This window comes from Mastigoproctus giganteus, chromosome 8, assembly GCF_048544385.1.
Source record: "Mastigoproctus giganteus isolate SK-2022 chromosome 8, ASM4854438v1, whole genome shotgun sequence".
NCBI lineage: Eukaryota > Metazoa > Arthropoda > Arachnida > Uropygi > Thelyphonidae > Mastigoproctus > Mastigoproctus giganteus.
The window spans coordinates 23,894,871-23,907,802 of record NC_143582.1 but is presented as its reverse complement, the minus strand read 5'-3'; the positions used below and the strand labels follow the sequence as shown (position 1 = coordinate 23,907,802).

Sequence of the window (12,932 nt, the reverse complement as noted above, 5' to 3'; positions counted from 1 at the left end):
AAAATTTGCTCTATCTTAGACACAAAAAAAAATCTTAAAAATTGCGCATGCTTTTTTAAAAATAAATTTTCGGATGAATTTGAAATAACCAATAAAATTCGGTTATTAACTCGCACAGATCAGAAATGGTTTTGTACTTCAAGAAATGAAAACAGAAGTTGGACGGGCTACACCAATTAAATGGAAAAATCTGAAAACTGTAAATCCGATTTTTCTTTTATGGAAATCAGAATAGAAACCTCAACTTGCAGTTTTTACATTTCCCAAATTTTTTTTTTCGTAGATTTCGCTAAATTTTTTATAAATTGCCCACTTTCATATTTGTCACAGATTTTTCACAGGTATAGCTAAAGTTTTCACTGATATTTTGATTTTTCACATCTTTTTTGCACTAATTTTTCGATTTTCAAATTATTTTCACTGATTTTTCGATTTTTTTCATATTTGTCAGAGATTGTTTTTCAACAATATCGCCAAATTCCTACTGATATTTCTATTTTTCACATTTCTGCAGATTTTTTCCGCCAATTTTTCGATTTTTCAATTTTTTTCAGATTGTTTTCAGTCATTTTTCGATTCTTCAGATTGTTGTCAGTGATTTTCGATTTTTTCACATTGTTGTCAGTCATTTTCCTATTTTTTTCACATTGTTGACAGTCATTTTTCGATTTTTTTTTCTCAGATTGTTGTCAGTCATTTTTCGATTTTTTTCACATTTGTCAGAGATTTTTTTCACAGATATCGCAAATATTTCGCTTTATCACATTTTTTCACCTGATTTCGTTAAAATTAACACCGATTTTTCGTTTTTCAACATTTACCACAATTTTTTTCACCTTTTAAATACTTTCCATTGGTTTTCTCCACATATTTAACAAAAATTCCATCTGAGTTACCCTCTCAACACCAGCACTTCGAGTTTCATCAAAACCTTCGCTTTCTTCTGATTATTCGGTTGTTTTTCTCCGAGTACTCTGCTTTCATAGACGAAACTAGCATTAGAGGAAAAAGAAGCCGTTTTCCTCTTAATATTTCCTCCTGCGATTTTAGTGCTGAGTTAGAGGAAAAATTCTGCAAAGACGGCAAGAACCACAACCACAACACGTGTCACACACCAATAAAGAAACGTGTTCATCTTCACATAATTATAACTATTTCCCCCTCATTTACATTCATAAAACCCCCCCACTCGAAATTAGATTTCCCCAAACATTCCAGTGAATAATTTTCGAGAAATATGTGAAAAGAAAGTCCAAAGAGGGCACACAAGTGAACATCACACATCCCACTGCAGATCGGCATTCCTAATAAATTTTTAAGTCGATGTATTTGAAAGTTCGCGTTTACAGATTCATCCCTCTCCCCCCACTACGCTCAATCCTTCCCTCCCCCCAGAAGAACAAGCTTCCTTTTTGCGCAGTTAACAAATTAGTCAGACACACACACACACGCACACATCTGGATGTCAGAAGTTGCCCGGATGCTTTGCTTTAGGTACATTCGGCCATATTTTTTCTCCCCTTCTGTTTTTCTTTTTTTTAAAGATTGTTTACGCTAGTCAATCTAATGCATACAGCTCGTAAATTTGATTATATCCTGACATCACCATAAAGAAAGAAATAAAATTTTATGGCTTCATTTTGATTCACCGAGATGGTCCTGGTAGAGGGGAAAAAAAAAACGCAATTACTGTCTTACTCTGCGAAAGCCAAGAAACTCTGGCTGGCAGTAGAAAGATCCAGTTATAATCAACACTATAACAAGTAAGGGTAAGGGAAAGGGGGGTGGGAGGGGGAGGTACAGAAGGGGGGAAGCACGCCACGGACACATCAGCTGCTGTTCAGTTGTGACAGAATTTCTTCAGAAAACTTCTCCGCTATCCAATCACTTAAGTAGTTCAAGTCCACGTTTCGAAGAAAGCATGTTACTTCATAGCTACTAACTACGTTTTTCCCTCTTGTGTGTGTGCGTGTGCGTGTGTGGTTGCTTAGAAACTAGCACGAGTCTCGTTAGCTTTGTCTGGGTAGGACCGGCTGCCATAAAATGTACACAATGTACGATATTAAAGCCACAATACTGCCTCATTCCCAATGCCTTCGTATGGTTGTTTATTTCCCCAAATATTCTTCCTTTAGTTTTCTTTTTTATTTGATGCTCATCTGTATTTTTTTTTCTCTCTTTCTCTCTATTGTGTTTGCTTTTCGATTACATGTTTTCTGTCTTAATTTCAGTGCGAGGTATGCAAGTCTGCTGGAGCACATGTTCTCAAGGCAAGTTGTCTTGTTTTTCACCTATTTTCCTTTACTGGAAATTTAGTTTTATTGATTTTGAATATTTTATTTTCTTCTCCATCTTTTAATTATTTAAAATGTTTATCTCTCATTCCATAAAAAAATATCCCCGTGGAGATCGATATATAATGTTTTTTTTTAATGCACAACGTTTCGAGAAGGTATGTTCACTATCTTCTTCAGGTGCACCTTAGTTAAAAATTATGGCATCAGGAACTGTAGATTTCACCTTATAATTTTTAAAAAACAAATCAGCTTTCAAAAGTAATCTAAACGGGCAATTTAAAGGTTAGATTATATAATTAAACAGACAATAATCTAATTCTTTCCAATTTAATTTAAATAATATACTAGCGCCATCTATTCAAAAGAAATTAATGAAATACGCATTGTACCAATGTGGATCCTCGGGTGGTGCTTTTAGAGCCCACTCAGAATGTGAGAGGAACTTAAGAGTCCCGATACTACAATTTTGAAAAACTTAAGGAGTCCCCGGTACAACAATTTTGGAAAGCTCCTTTAAACTCTTAAATTTCATATTATAAGGATGTTATAGGATTTTTTGTCTCTTCTGCAATACAGGATTATAAAACCATGTTAGTCACGTGATTAATAAATAATAGTTATCCCGGCCATGTTTTTTCCCGGCCACATCTTTATTTATTAACCCCTCTCTAATGGCCCATTATGCTTCTCTTTTTTTTGGGGGGGGGGGGGTTTACTAATGGTCTTTTAATTTCCGAACATGGTTCTCTTAGTACTCAGGGGGTGCTTCCAGAAACACAAATCATTGGGGTACTTAAAAGGTTGGTCATCTTCATTTAGAAACGCCTATGTGATAAAAATTATTTATGACTTTGATTGTACTCGAACCAACACTAAGGCTAATTACTATCCAAGCTGGCGAAAATGTAGTCCAGGATATAAAGAACCACACCTTCCAACGAGATTAAACTAGCCTGGAACACGCAAACGAAGTACCAGACGATGTGGCAATACTTAAGACTCTCTGGAGCCCGATTATGGGGAAACTAAAAACCAAATATGCGAATAACAATCAGAAACCACATGGAGAAATGTGTCCGGGGAGGGGGAAGGGAGGTGGAGTCCCTTTCTTACAGCAAAGACATTTAAAGAAGCGAAAGGTGTAGTGTGGTACGACTGGTTGCGTGGATACAGATTGTTTGTAGCAAGTCACGTGATCGCTATGGTAATTATACCTTGGAGGTTCACGAGTCTGCTGATTGATAGAGCTCCACAATTCCGAGTTCGAACGATGGTCGAGTCCGAAAATCTTTCAGAAGGTATCCTCTACCAACTGGAGTTTAACATCTCAATAGTTTCCATCTTAGATAATTATCTTTTTAAAGTTCCAGGGTACTTTGCGCCGGAAATAGAATTATGAAACTATTCCTTATCGGTCTTATACCCAGTTAAATACGGTTGTGTCTGTAGTCATTGTTAAGCCTAGTTTAAAAGAGTCACGTCTGCTTGTAAGGTAGAAAACCGGCGACACGCGCCATCACCAAAATGAACCCCTTAATTGTGTGGCTATTGAGGGTACTTGGACGCTATTGCCGGATATAAAACCGGCGTGGACATGAACGCAACTTCTAAAGAATTTCTTAAAAACCGATAAACATTACAAACGACTTAGAACCAAAATATAAATAATATGTGGAAAATTACTATTGGCGGAAAATTACTATTTTTAAGGAAACTCTCCACTTCATCCGTAACTCAAGGGAGGGATAATTTAAAGGGTCTTATCCCCCACACTTAACTGTAGGTCTCGATAATAACCAGTCTCCAGAAATTGCTTAGTGAACGCCGCCAATATGGCCTACTTGATAAATGTCTACTTTGCCGGAGGTGTATTCAGAGGATTACTTTTTCTGGGGGAGGGGAGGGGGGGAGAATCACTTCAACTTATTGACTAATGGCGCTTTAGCGATAACCCCAAATTTGTAAGATCGGGGTAAAATTTAGGGACTAAATGTTTGGCGGCCACACGTCTTTCAGCTGGTAGGGTGTGCCCGCGGTATACGGGGGAAACCTCGGCATTGCCACAATATCTACCAGGGTGTGCCAGATACAATCTGCGCCCGAGGTGTACTTCTTAAGGGAAGGGGGAGGGCAGACATAAAGGGGGTGGCTAGCGCATGTAGAGGCAGACGAGAGCGAAAGAGGCGTTGTTGTCTAATAACATGTTTAGAGCTGTGCGCCGGCCCTCTAGGTAACAGCTGGCAAGCAAGTCCGCTCGCTTTGTTCCCTGGGCTTCCCCCTTATGGCTGCCGACGTCGGCACGGACACGCGTCGTTGGACAACCGACTAGCGTGAGCGGGGGGCTTCTGGTGACAGAATTATTCATCGCTCGGTTCCCTTGTTCCTGTAGCTGAGTGGTTTGGCGGCTCCTTCTTGCTCGACCGCCACAGATAGCGGCGAACAGTACCGTACGACACACCACAGACGATACAGCGACTCACCGACACAGCTAGCGCCATGTTCGGTCTTTCAGTCTCTCGCGACTCCACACCTTTTCCATGTAACTGCGGCAGTAAGGCTTCCTCGCCATAATTGCGGTGTGGGGTAGAGGCGGCCCACCGTTCTCCCTCCCCCCCCTCGTCCACCCTCCCCCCTCGACGCGCCCGGCCCTCTTTTCCTCCTGCCTGTTCGGTGTTTGTTTGCGTGCACTCTGATTCATAATTTTCGTGCCAGAGAGGAAGTGACATTTGCTGTTGGTACACATGACCTGGATTGACGGCATCTGCGCTTTTTCGCACTAAACACGGAGTGTCGTAGACCGCATCGAACCTCAGCAGACGAAAAGTGTTTTTTGGCAACTTTTCAAAGTGCTGTGGTAAGATCATAAATTCTCTATTTTTTCTCAATAAATCAAAGTAATTAAGTTTTTGGTTGTCCAACTCATTGGAATTTAATGAAGGTTGACGTTGGTAATTTTAAATTAACTTTTCCGAGACCCACAGGCAATTAACCCCCTTTTAACTAGGATTTATTAGTGGGGTTGTGCAAGATGTGAGATTAATTGCATATTTTCAAAAACGAAACAAAAGATTCATGGTTAACCAGGACCAGAAATGTCTACCTTTATTGAACGTGAATGTGAAAGTCTACAGAAATAAGATTGCTTCTAGTCCCCCCCCCCCAAAGAATTATGGATCCAAAGTGGAAAGATGGACAGATAAATGCAGCTTTGATGGGCTACTACGTGAATATGCAAAGATCTAACGCTTCTCTGTAGTTATCTCTCATATTGTACAGTAGGTGTCAAAATAAAGTGTACCGAGATTGAAGCAACAAATATATTGTGTTCTTTACGTTTTGATCAGAAATGGCTCCCTACAGTGAATCAAAAAAAACGTAGGATACCCGTCCCCCCACACACCGGGTGGAAAAGACCTGAGTTCGAATCCCATCGATGACGGGAGGAAAATTTATGGAATTTTTCACAACGTGGCTGAGTTAGTCGGTCTCAGGCGAGGGTAGAATGGTTTTACATCCACCAAATAGAAAATAGACCTCACCATCGCATGAGATTTTCATCCGGTTAAATAAATAGGCAAACCGAAGATAGAAAACATCCAGTTTACAGTACCAAACACACAACGCCTCACAGCCTTAGTCGCCTCTCCATCCTTTCATATTTTCCCCTAGGAACTGCGACCATAACGCATGGCGTACGTGATCGAGGTGAATGTGACTCAATTGAAAACTAATGCTGAAGATCAGCTGGTTCGCATAGCATTGTGGGGAAAATGATTTTAGGGGGGGGTAGGGGGTAACAAGATTGATACAAACGCCATCCAACACTTCTGAATGCTGATCTTTCCCCCTCCCCCTCTTATAATTCTGCAGAGAGCTCGTTTCAGCTGAACTTTGTTTTTTTCCGAACGAACACCCACCTGGGTTTTATGAGTACAATTTCATGGGTTGTACTGTCCAGGAAATGGTTGGGGGAGTGAGGGACGGAGGGAGGGGAGTGAGCTGTTATCATATCACGTGATCAAAGTGTGTTCGAGGTTATAAACTACCATCTGGCAATGGAAAAGGCGGTTGCGCTAATGGTGGCGTCTATTGTATTGTGTGTCCCACTTAAATATGCAGCAGGTGCTGCGCATTTTGTCTTTTTATTTTTTTGAAGGCAGAAGTTAAAAGTGGGGCAACCAGTGGGAGGGCCACACTACGTCACGCATGCTCAGCTGCTGCACCAAATACAATGGTTTCGTGTGAATATTATCGAGTCATTTTTTGAAATAGAAACATCTCGCGTATTCGTGGGAAAGATCTTGGGTGTTGATAGTTATCGACAGAGGGCGCGCCAGTCGAGGTTATTATAGAGTAGCCATACAGGCAATAATCTAACTTTAATATATACAGCGTTTTTGAAATGTTTTGTCAAGCAGCGTTTTATACTAAGCAGCGGGATGAAAAACCTTCAGTGAAAACTGGCTCATTTGCATATGTGACGTCATTGTACACGCATGCAAAAGGGTCCATCTACTCAAGGAATACTCATCTACTCATAAAAAGCGGTAACTTTTTCACAACGCTGATGTCCAGCCATGGACGCTTCTCCTATTGGTGTCTTGGGCTTCTGGGAGAATGACCCAGAACTGTCTGAACATCTGCAAAGGAGCAGATGGAAGATACGATTGAGGAGGATCCTAGAACTAGCACGAGAAATGTAGCATCATTATTAGGAGTTGCTTATTCAATCATGGAAGGGTCTTCGTGATCAGCAACTCTATTACGTGCAGCGAGTACAGTCCTTTTTACAAGATGATTTTTCATCCAGGAGTTCTGTTTTGTCGATGCTTTCAACAGTCTATTGAATCTTCTTTTCTCCATTGTCTACTTTCCACGGATGAATCACGATTCAGAAGATTCCGTTATGAATTTTCGCAGCAATCACCAAGGAGACAGGAAATCCTCATGTTTCATTGGAATATTTGGGCCCAATCATTGGTGACCACCCGATTGATCTATTTTTCCTACCACCTGCGTTAAATGGCTACAGTTGTTCCTTTCTTCGAAGAGGAACTAACTGTAATCCTGGAAGAAGCTCCATTGTAAAGATGGGACTCCAGCACATTCAAGAATTTTTCGATAATAAGTATCCTGGCCGTTGGATTGGTACAGGTGGACCAACTGCCTGGTTTCCTTTTTTTCATCTCTATGCTCAGTCCAATACGCTCCCAATGTTTGACCAGGCATTTCAAAATGATCCTCTTTAATATTTTATTAACATAAAACCCTGTTATAGTACCGTAGATTGAAGAGGGGTTCATGAAGTCCAGGTGGTGGGGTCCAGCTGGCCTGCTTTATACGCTGTCCACCGGGATGGTGTAAGCATTGATTAAATAAGTTATGCAATCTGTGTGGTACTTAATCTACTAAGAGCCAACTACCACAGTGGTCATATAGCGCCATCTTGTGTTACAGCTTGATATAACTTGATTCACACTTACCATCTTACCATATTCTTACCATCTAACAATATCCAACTTTTACCAAGAGTTTCTTGATGTGGTACAATGTATCAGAGGATTCACAATTTCCGGGTGTTTGTTTTATCTTGTCAGGGCTTTATATATACACTATCTACCAAAATATTAGACAATGTACTACACTCATTGTTCTTTTTGTCCCACGTTAACTGCTGATTGAAGAATCTTTCTGCAACGACACGTGGGTAAACTCCATTACAGTATACATGGATTCGCTGGCCTTTCCCATGATACCTTTTAATGATCCATTGTAATGGACTTAGCTCTTCTCATCGGCCATAATAGGAAAGAATTTTTATAGGCATTATTGACACTGTGACTGAGTTAGTTGGTCTCAGACGACAGTTATACGCCCCACACCGAGTGGATGAAAAACATGGGTAAAGTTGAACACCTGTGGGATGTCAAGGCGTCCCACAGGTGTTCAACTGGACTGAGGTTAGGTTAATTTGGAGGGCAATCAAGACGAATGCCATTATCACAGCCATTATCGTCTTGGAATATCCCGTTTCTGTCAGGGAAAAAAATGGCAGGGTGCTCATGGTCTCCTAAGAGCTAGATGTAGACCTCCCCATGGAAATGTTGGTTCATAGTAATTATATGCGTCATCAATCCATATAAATCTATTCTAATAAGACATCTGACCTACGTTGATACCAAATACAGTTGTGACATTGGTTCCTCCTGCCTAGAGCATCCTGGGCATACTCTTTAGAGTAGTCTAGTCGATATGCTGTTGGTTAGATGGATAAAAATCCTCTTAAGGGCTTCTACTATGGATGGCGTCTCTAGTTAAAAAGCCCACGTGGATCCAAACAGAGGACTTCCTAAATCCATCGCCATCCTTTCCTGTTAAGAGCTTTGAGCAATGGAGTTATACCCCGAAGAAGACAAAGAGTAAAACTTATTGCATGTTTTATCATTTGCATATACCATCGTGTACTGACACCTAAATTTCCAATCAGTTCTATTAGATTCCATAATCTTCCCAATCGACCACGGAAACCACAGTCACTGGACTAACGTGGCTGAGTTAGTCGGTCTCAGGCGGGGTCGACTAACTCAGCCACGTTGTGAAAAAGACCCACAAAAATTCCTCGTCATCGACGAAACCCGAACTCAGGTGTTTTCCACCGATGAGGGAAGGACAGCTCTTCCACCAACTAGGCTACCCATGAGGATTTTTTTGAGGAGATCCTATGAAAAAGGTGCCAAGGACAGGTTGAAGATTGGGATATAAGAGAGCCTCGTGTGCACTTTACTTTCACTTCTGTAAGTTGCATATAAAGACTGGAAAGATGGGGAAGACTGGTGATGGTATGCTCTATTTGTATGGATTGGGTTCGCTCATACCTTTAGAAGGTCGAGTTACTTCCAAGGATTGTGTTTTCTGTGGTGTAGGACCAACTTCACCCTGAAATGCCTCAGTTTGGTTGCGAAGGATTATTTCAAACGACAGCCCAACTATTCACCGTTCAAAAATTGTTCGCGGAACATTCCCAAGATTTCCAACATCTACCATGGCTGCCGAATTCTCCAAGTTCGAATCCAATTGAGAAAGTCTGGGTTACGTTGGAATGCGCATTTCGGTTTTGGCAGTTGTCTGCCGAATCCAGTACAACAACTGACAAAGATCCTGATGGAAGAATGGTAAATTTGGAACTGGACTTCCTCGCACAATTAGTGGAATCCATGCCACTACATGTATGGGCGAATACGTTTTGTTTTCTTCTTATTATTAATAAAGTAAATTAAATATAAGTGAAGAATGAAAATTACAATCCACAAAAATTCAAGTCTAATGTCAGCAAGTACCCTTTCATCTTCTCAACCTTCAACCCATGCAGGTACACTACACGTTCTAACACCTCTCCTGCTGAGGTTTTCATAAAAATAAAAAAAAAAAAAAGAAAACGACTCCCTGTCGAAATTAGAAGTCCCACAAGGATCTGCTCCTGGTCCTCTCCATTTCTGAAATGCCATCCCTATGGATTGAACCCAATCATTTTACTAAATCAACCTTAAATCACTTAACTGAGAAAATATGCGCAACTCCCAGAGATATTTTCTTGTTTAAGACTCTTGGACTAAGGGCGCCACTCGTCTTCGTCCACACTAAGTCTCCTAATGTCCACCAGATCCCCAGGTGCTAATGTCTTGAGTATCTGTAGACTTGCATGACACAAACAGTTCTACCCTATTAAGTAACTCCATGAATGACTTAACTTTGTAACGACTCCTTTAGCAGAACACGAGCACCGATTGTGCTCATGAGACCCCGCGCGATAGCTGGGCACCGCCAAACGCCATCACCTTTAGAAAGCCAGTCAGCCGACTGCCCTTGTGTTGCTATGGTAGTAGCTACGTAATAGTTAATCAGTTGACATCCCCTCTTGTAAAGCGAGATGGAGGAAAGAGGAATATTCTGACATAATGAGAGTACACATAATTCACCGAGGCCTCTCTCGAGACCCCGGTATATCACCACTGGGCCGGCCCTGGTTATCACACCCCATCATACCCAAGGCTACACCAGCCTAACCAATCAGTTGAGGCGTAACATTACCTCGGTAATCCACATAACCCCTTTGGGACGCGGCAAATGTCTTATGTAACGAGTCATCTGCCCTTTCTCTAACAATAGGGGGACACTGATAGTCCGGGAGCACACCTAAATGTACCAACGGGGAGTTGGATGTCGAAGCGCGCTCTCCGTGGACCACTTTCCAACTATCTGCACCATCTTAGGCTTCCACCTTAGTTTGGTGCAAATATTTAAGTTTTGGAGGAGACCAGTACGTTTTTCACCCCCTCCGGCCCTCAAATCGTTACTTTGGAACGCTAAAAACAGCCTCTATTGTAACAGTCACGGGGTGGTGAGTTAATAGTAGCCGCTCCTATCCATACATTCGTAATGGCAACTGGCAGTAATGATCGACGCATTAATCTGTCTCGTAAATCCGGATGGGGGTTAGGGGGATTCGTCAGGGGTGTATCGAAGGGGGGGATGGTGCTGTGACACATCCCTTAGTCCGCGGAAGCAGCCTCTTCGCTAAATATTTTCTCCCTTTTTTTCTTTCTTTGTTATTATTGGAAATGACACTGTACTTGCGAACGGAATTAGCTTAGTTGTCGAAGGGCACGCGCTGTCAGTCACCCCCGTCATGTCCGCACTTCATTTGCGATTGTTGCAGCGGGAGGAGAGCGACAAGACGGTAAACTATTACGGAATGATGCTAATAAAATCAACAAAGGAAATCCCCTTCGATTGATTCGGGAGTGTTTTTAACCGATATGCCTTCAGGGGGCGCTACAGGTGACAGTGTTGCTAATAACAACCGGAATTTATTCGAAGCAACGTGTTCTGCACGTGTTGGTTCTTGTTAATAATGTTTCTTGTTAATGTTTACGAGCATCCATTTGGATGCTGTTTCCATGGCAATGGAGCTGCCACGTCCATTATTTTTCAGAAATAGTCCAGAAAAATGCGGATTAACGAAGCTAATATGAACCGTTTTTAGGATCATTGATTCTCTTCTGTCTGAGTTTTAATTTCACTTTTGGAAACAAGAAGTCGGTGGTAGCAAGTCTCTCTCTCTCTCTCTCTCTCTCTCTCTCTCTCTCTCTCTCTCTCTACCTGTATTTCTCTGTCTCTATCTGTATCTGTATTTCTATGTGTCTCTGCATTTTCTCTCTTCTCTCTCTCTCTCTCTCTCTCTCTCTCTCTCTCTGTGTTTCTCTCTATCTCTGTATTTTCTTACTCTGCCTGTACTTCTCTCTCTGTTTATCTCTATTTATTTATTAACTATTTATGTTTATCCATCTATCTATCTATCTATCTACATGGCAATTGGAAAGTCAGATCTGACTCCCTCCCTCCATCCAATGCACATGGTCCAGCGAGGGACACAAACGCCCCGAACTTCTTCCAAAAGAACTGATCCGAATTGCTGAGTCGTTTCGATAGAGTACCAGGGAATGGCAGAAGAGTGAGCGCTTCATCTTCACTGAGAGGGACAGTTCTGGTTGTCAATCAGATGGTGGCAAGTGTGCTCTGGCACACTCTCAAAGTTCTGACTCCATCAACTCCCAGCATCCAAATGAAACTTCCTCGGGAAAAAACCAACTGGATATCCTTCTCCGCCAGTCGCTCACTCACGGGGGTTGGTCTTTCTTGAAGTCATTGCAGTCCAGATCACTTTTCTTCTAAAGACACTTGAAGCACACAAGAAGCAGGGGCAACGTGCCCCCTCCGTCCACATCTCAGCACAACATCTCAAGTGGAGCCGGCGGAGGAAGTTGCAGAGTAGAATTCTGCTGTGCAACTTTGGGTCTGCGATTCTCTCTCTCTCTCTGTCTCTCTCTCTCTCTCTCTCTCTCTCTCTCTCTCTCTCTCTCTCTCTCTATCTATCTATCTATCTGTAATTCGCTCTCTCTCTCTCTCTGTGTTTCTCTTTACCTATCTGTGATTCTCTTTCTCTATATATCTGTCTGTGATTCTCTCTCTCTCTCTCTCTCTTTCTTTCTTTCTCTCTCTCTCTGTATCTGATTCTCTCTCTGATTCTCTCTCTATATATCTGCAATTCTCCCTTTTTCGCTTTCTCTCTTTCTGTTTCTCTCTCTGTTTCTCTCTCTATCTGTCTGCGTTTCTCTCTCTCTACCAGTCTGTGATTCTCGCTCTCTCTCTATCTGCGTTTTTCTCTCTCTCTCTCTCTCTGTGATTATCTCACTCTTTCTATCTGTCTGCGTTTCTCTCTCTTATCTATTTGTGATTCGCTCTTTCTCTGACTATGTTTCTCTTTACCTATCTGTGATTCGCTTTCTCTATCTATCTGTCTGTGCTTCTCTCTCTCTTTCTTTCTTTCTCTCTCTCTCTGTATCTGATTCTCTCTCTGTTTCTCTCTATCTATCTCTCTGATTCTCTCTCTATATATCTGCAATTCTCCCTTTTTCGCTTTCTCTCTTTCTGTTTCTCTCTCTGTTTCTCTCTCTATCTGTCTGCGTTTCTCTCTCTCTACCAGTCTGTGATTCTCTCTCTCTCTCTCTCTGTGATTATCTCACTCTTTCTATCTGTCTGCGTTTCTCTCTCTTATCTATTTGTGATTCGCTCTTT

The 12,932-nt window shown here is 41.6% G+C and overlaps 1 protein-coding gene across 3 annotated transcripts in view; it reads left to right on the top strand.

Moving 5' to 3' along the window:
• LOC150081366 (uncharacterized) overlaps positions 1-12,932 on the top strand; it is a 96,227-nt gene that overhangs the window by 44,412 nt on the left and 38,883 nt on the right. For 2 of the 3 annotated variants that reach the window (XM_090379217.1, XM_090379216.1), the window contains exon 3: positions 2,232-2,270. The exons of the other annotated variant lie outside the window; for it this stretch is intronic. In XM_090379217.1, coding sequence (XP_090235343.1) covers positions 2,232-2,270 — 39 coding nt within the window. The remainder of the gene's footprint in view (positions 1-2,231; positions 2,271-12,932) is intronic. 3 annotated transcript variants of the gene reach the window in all.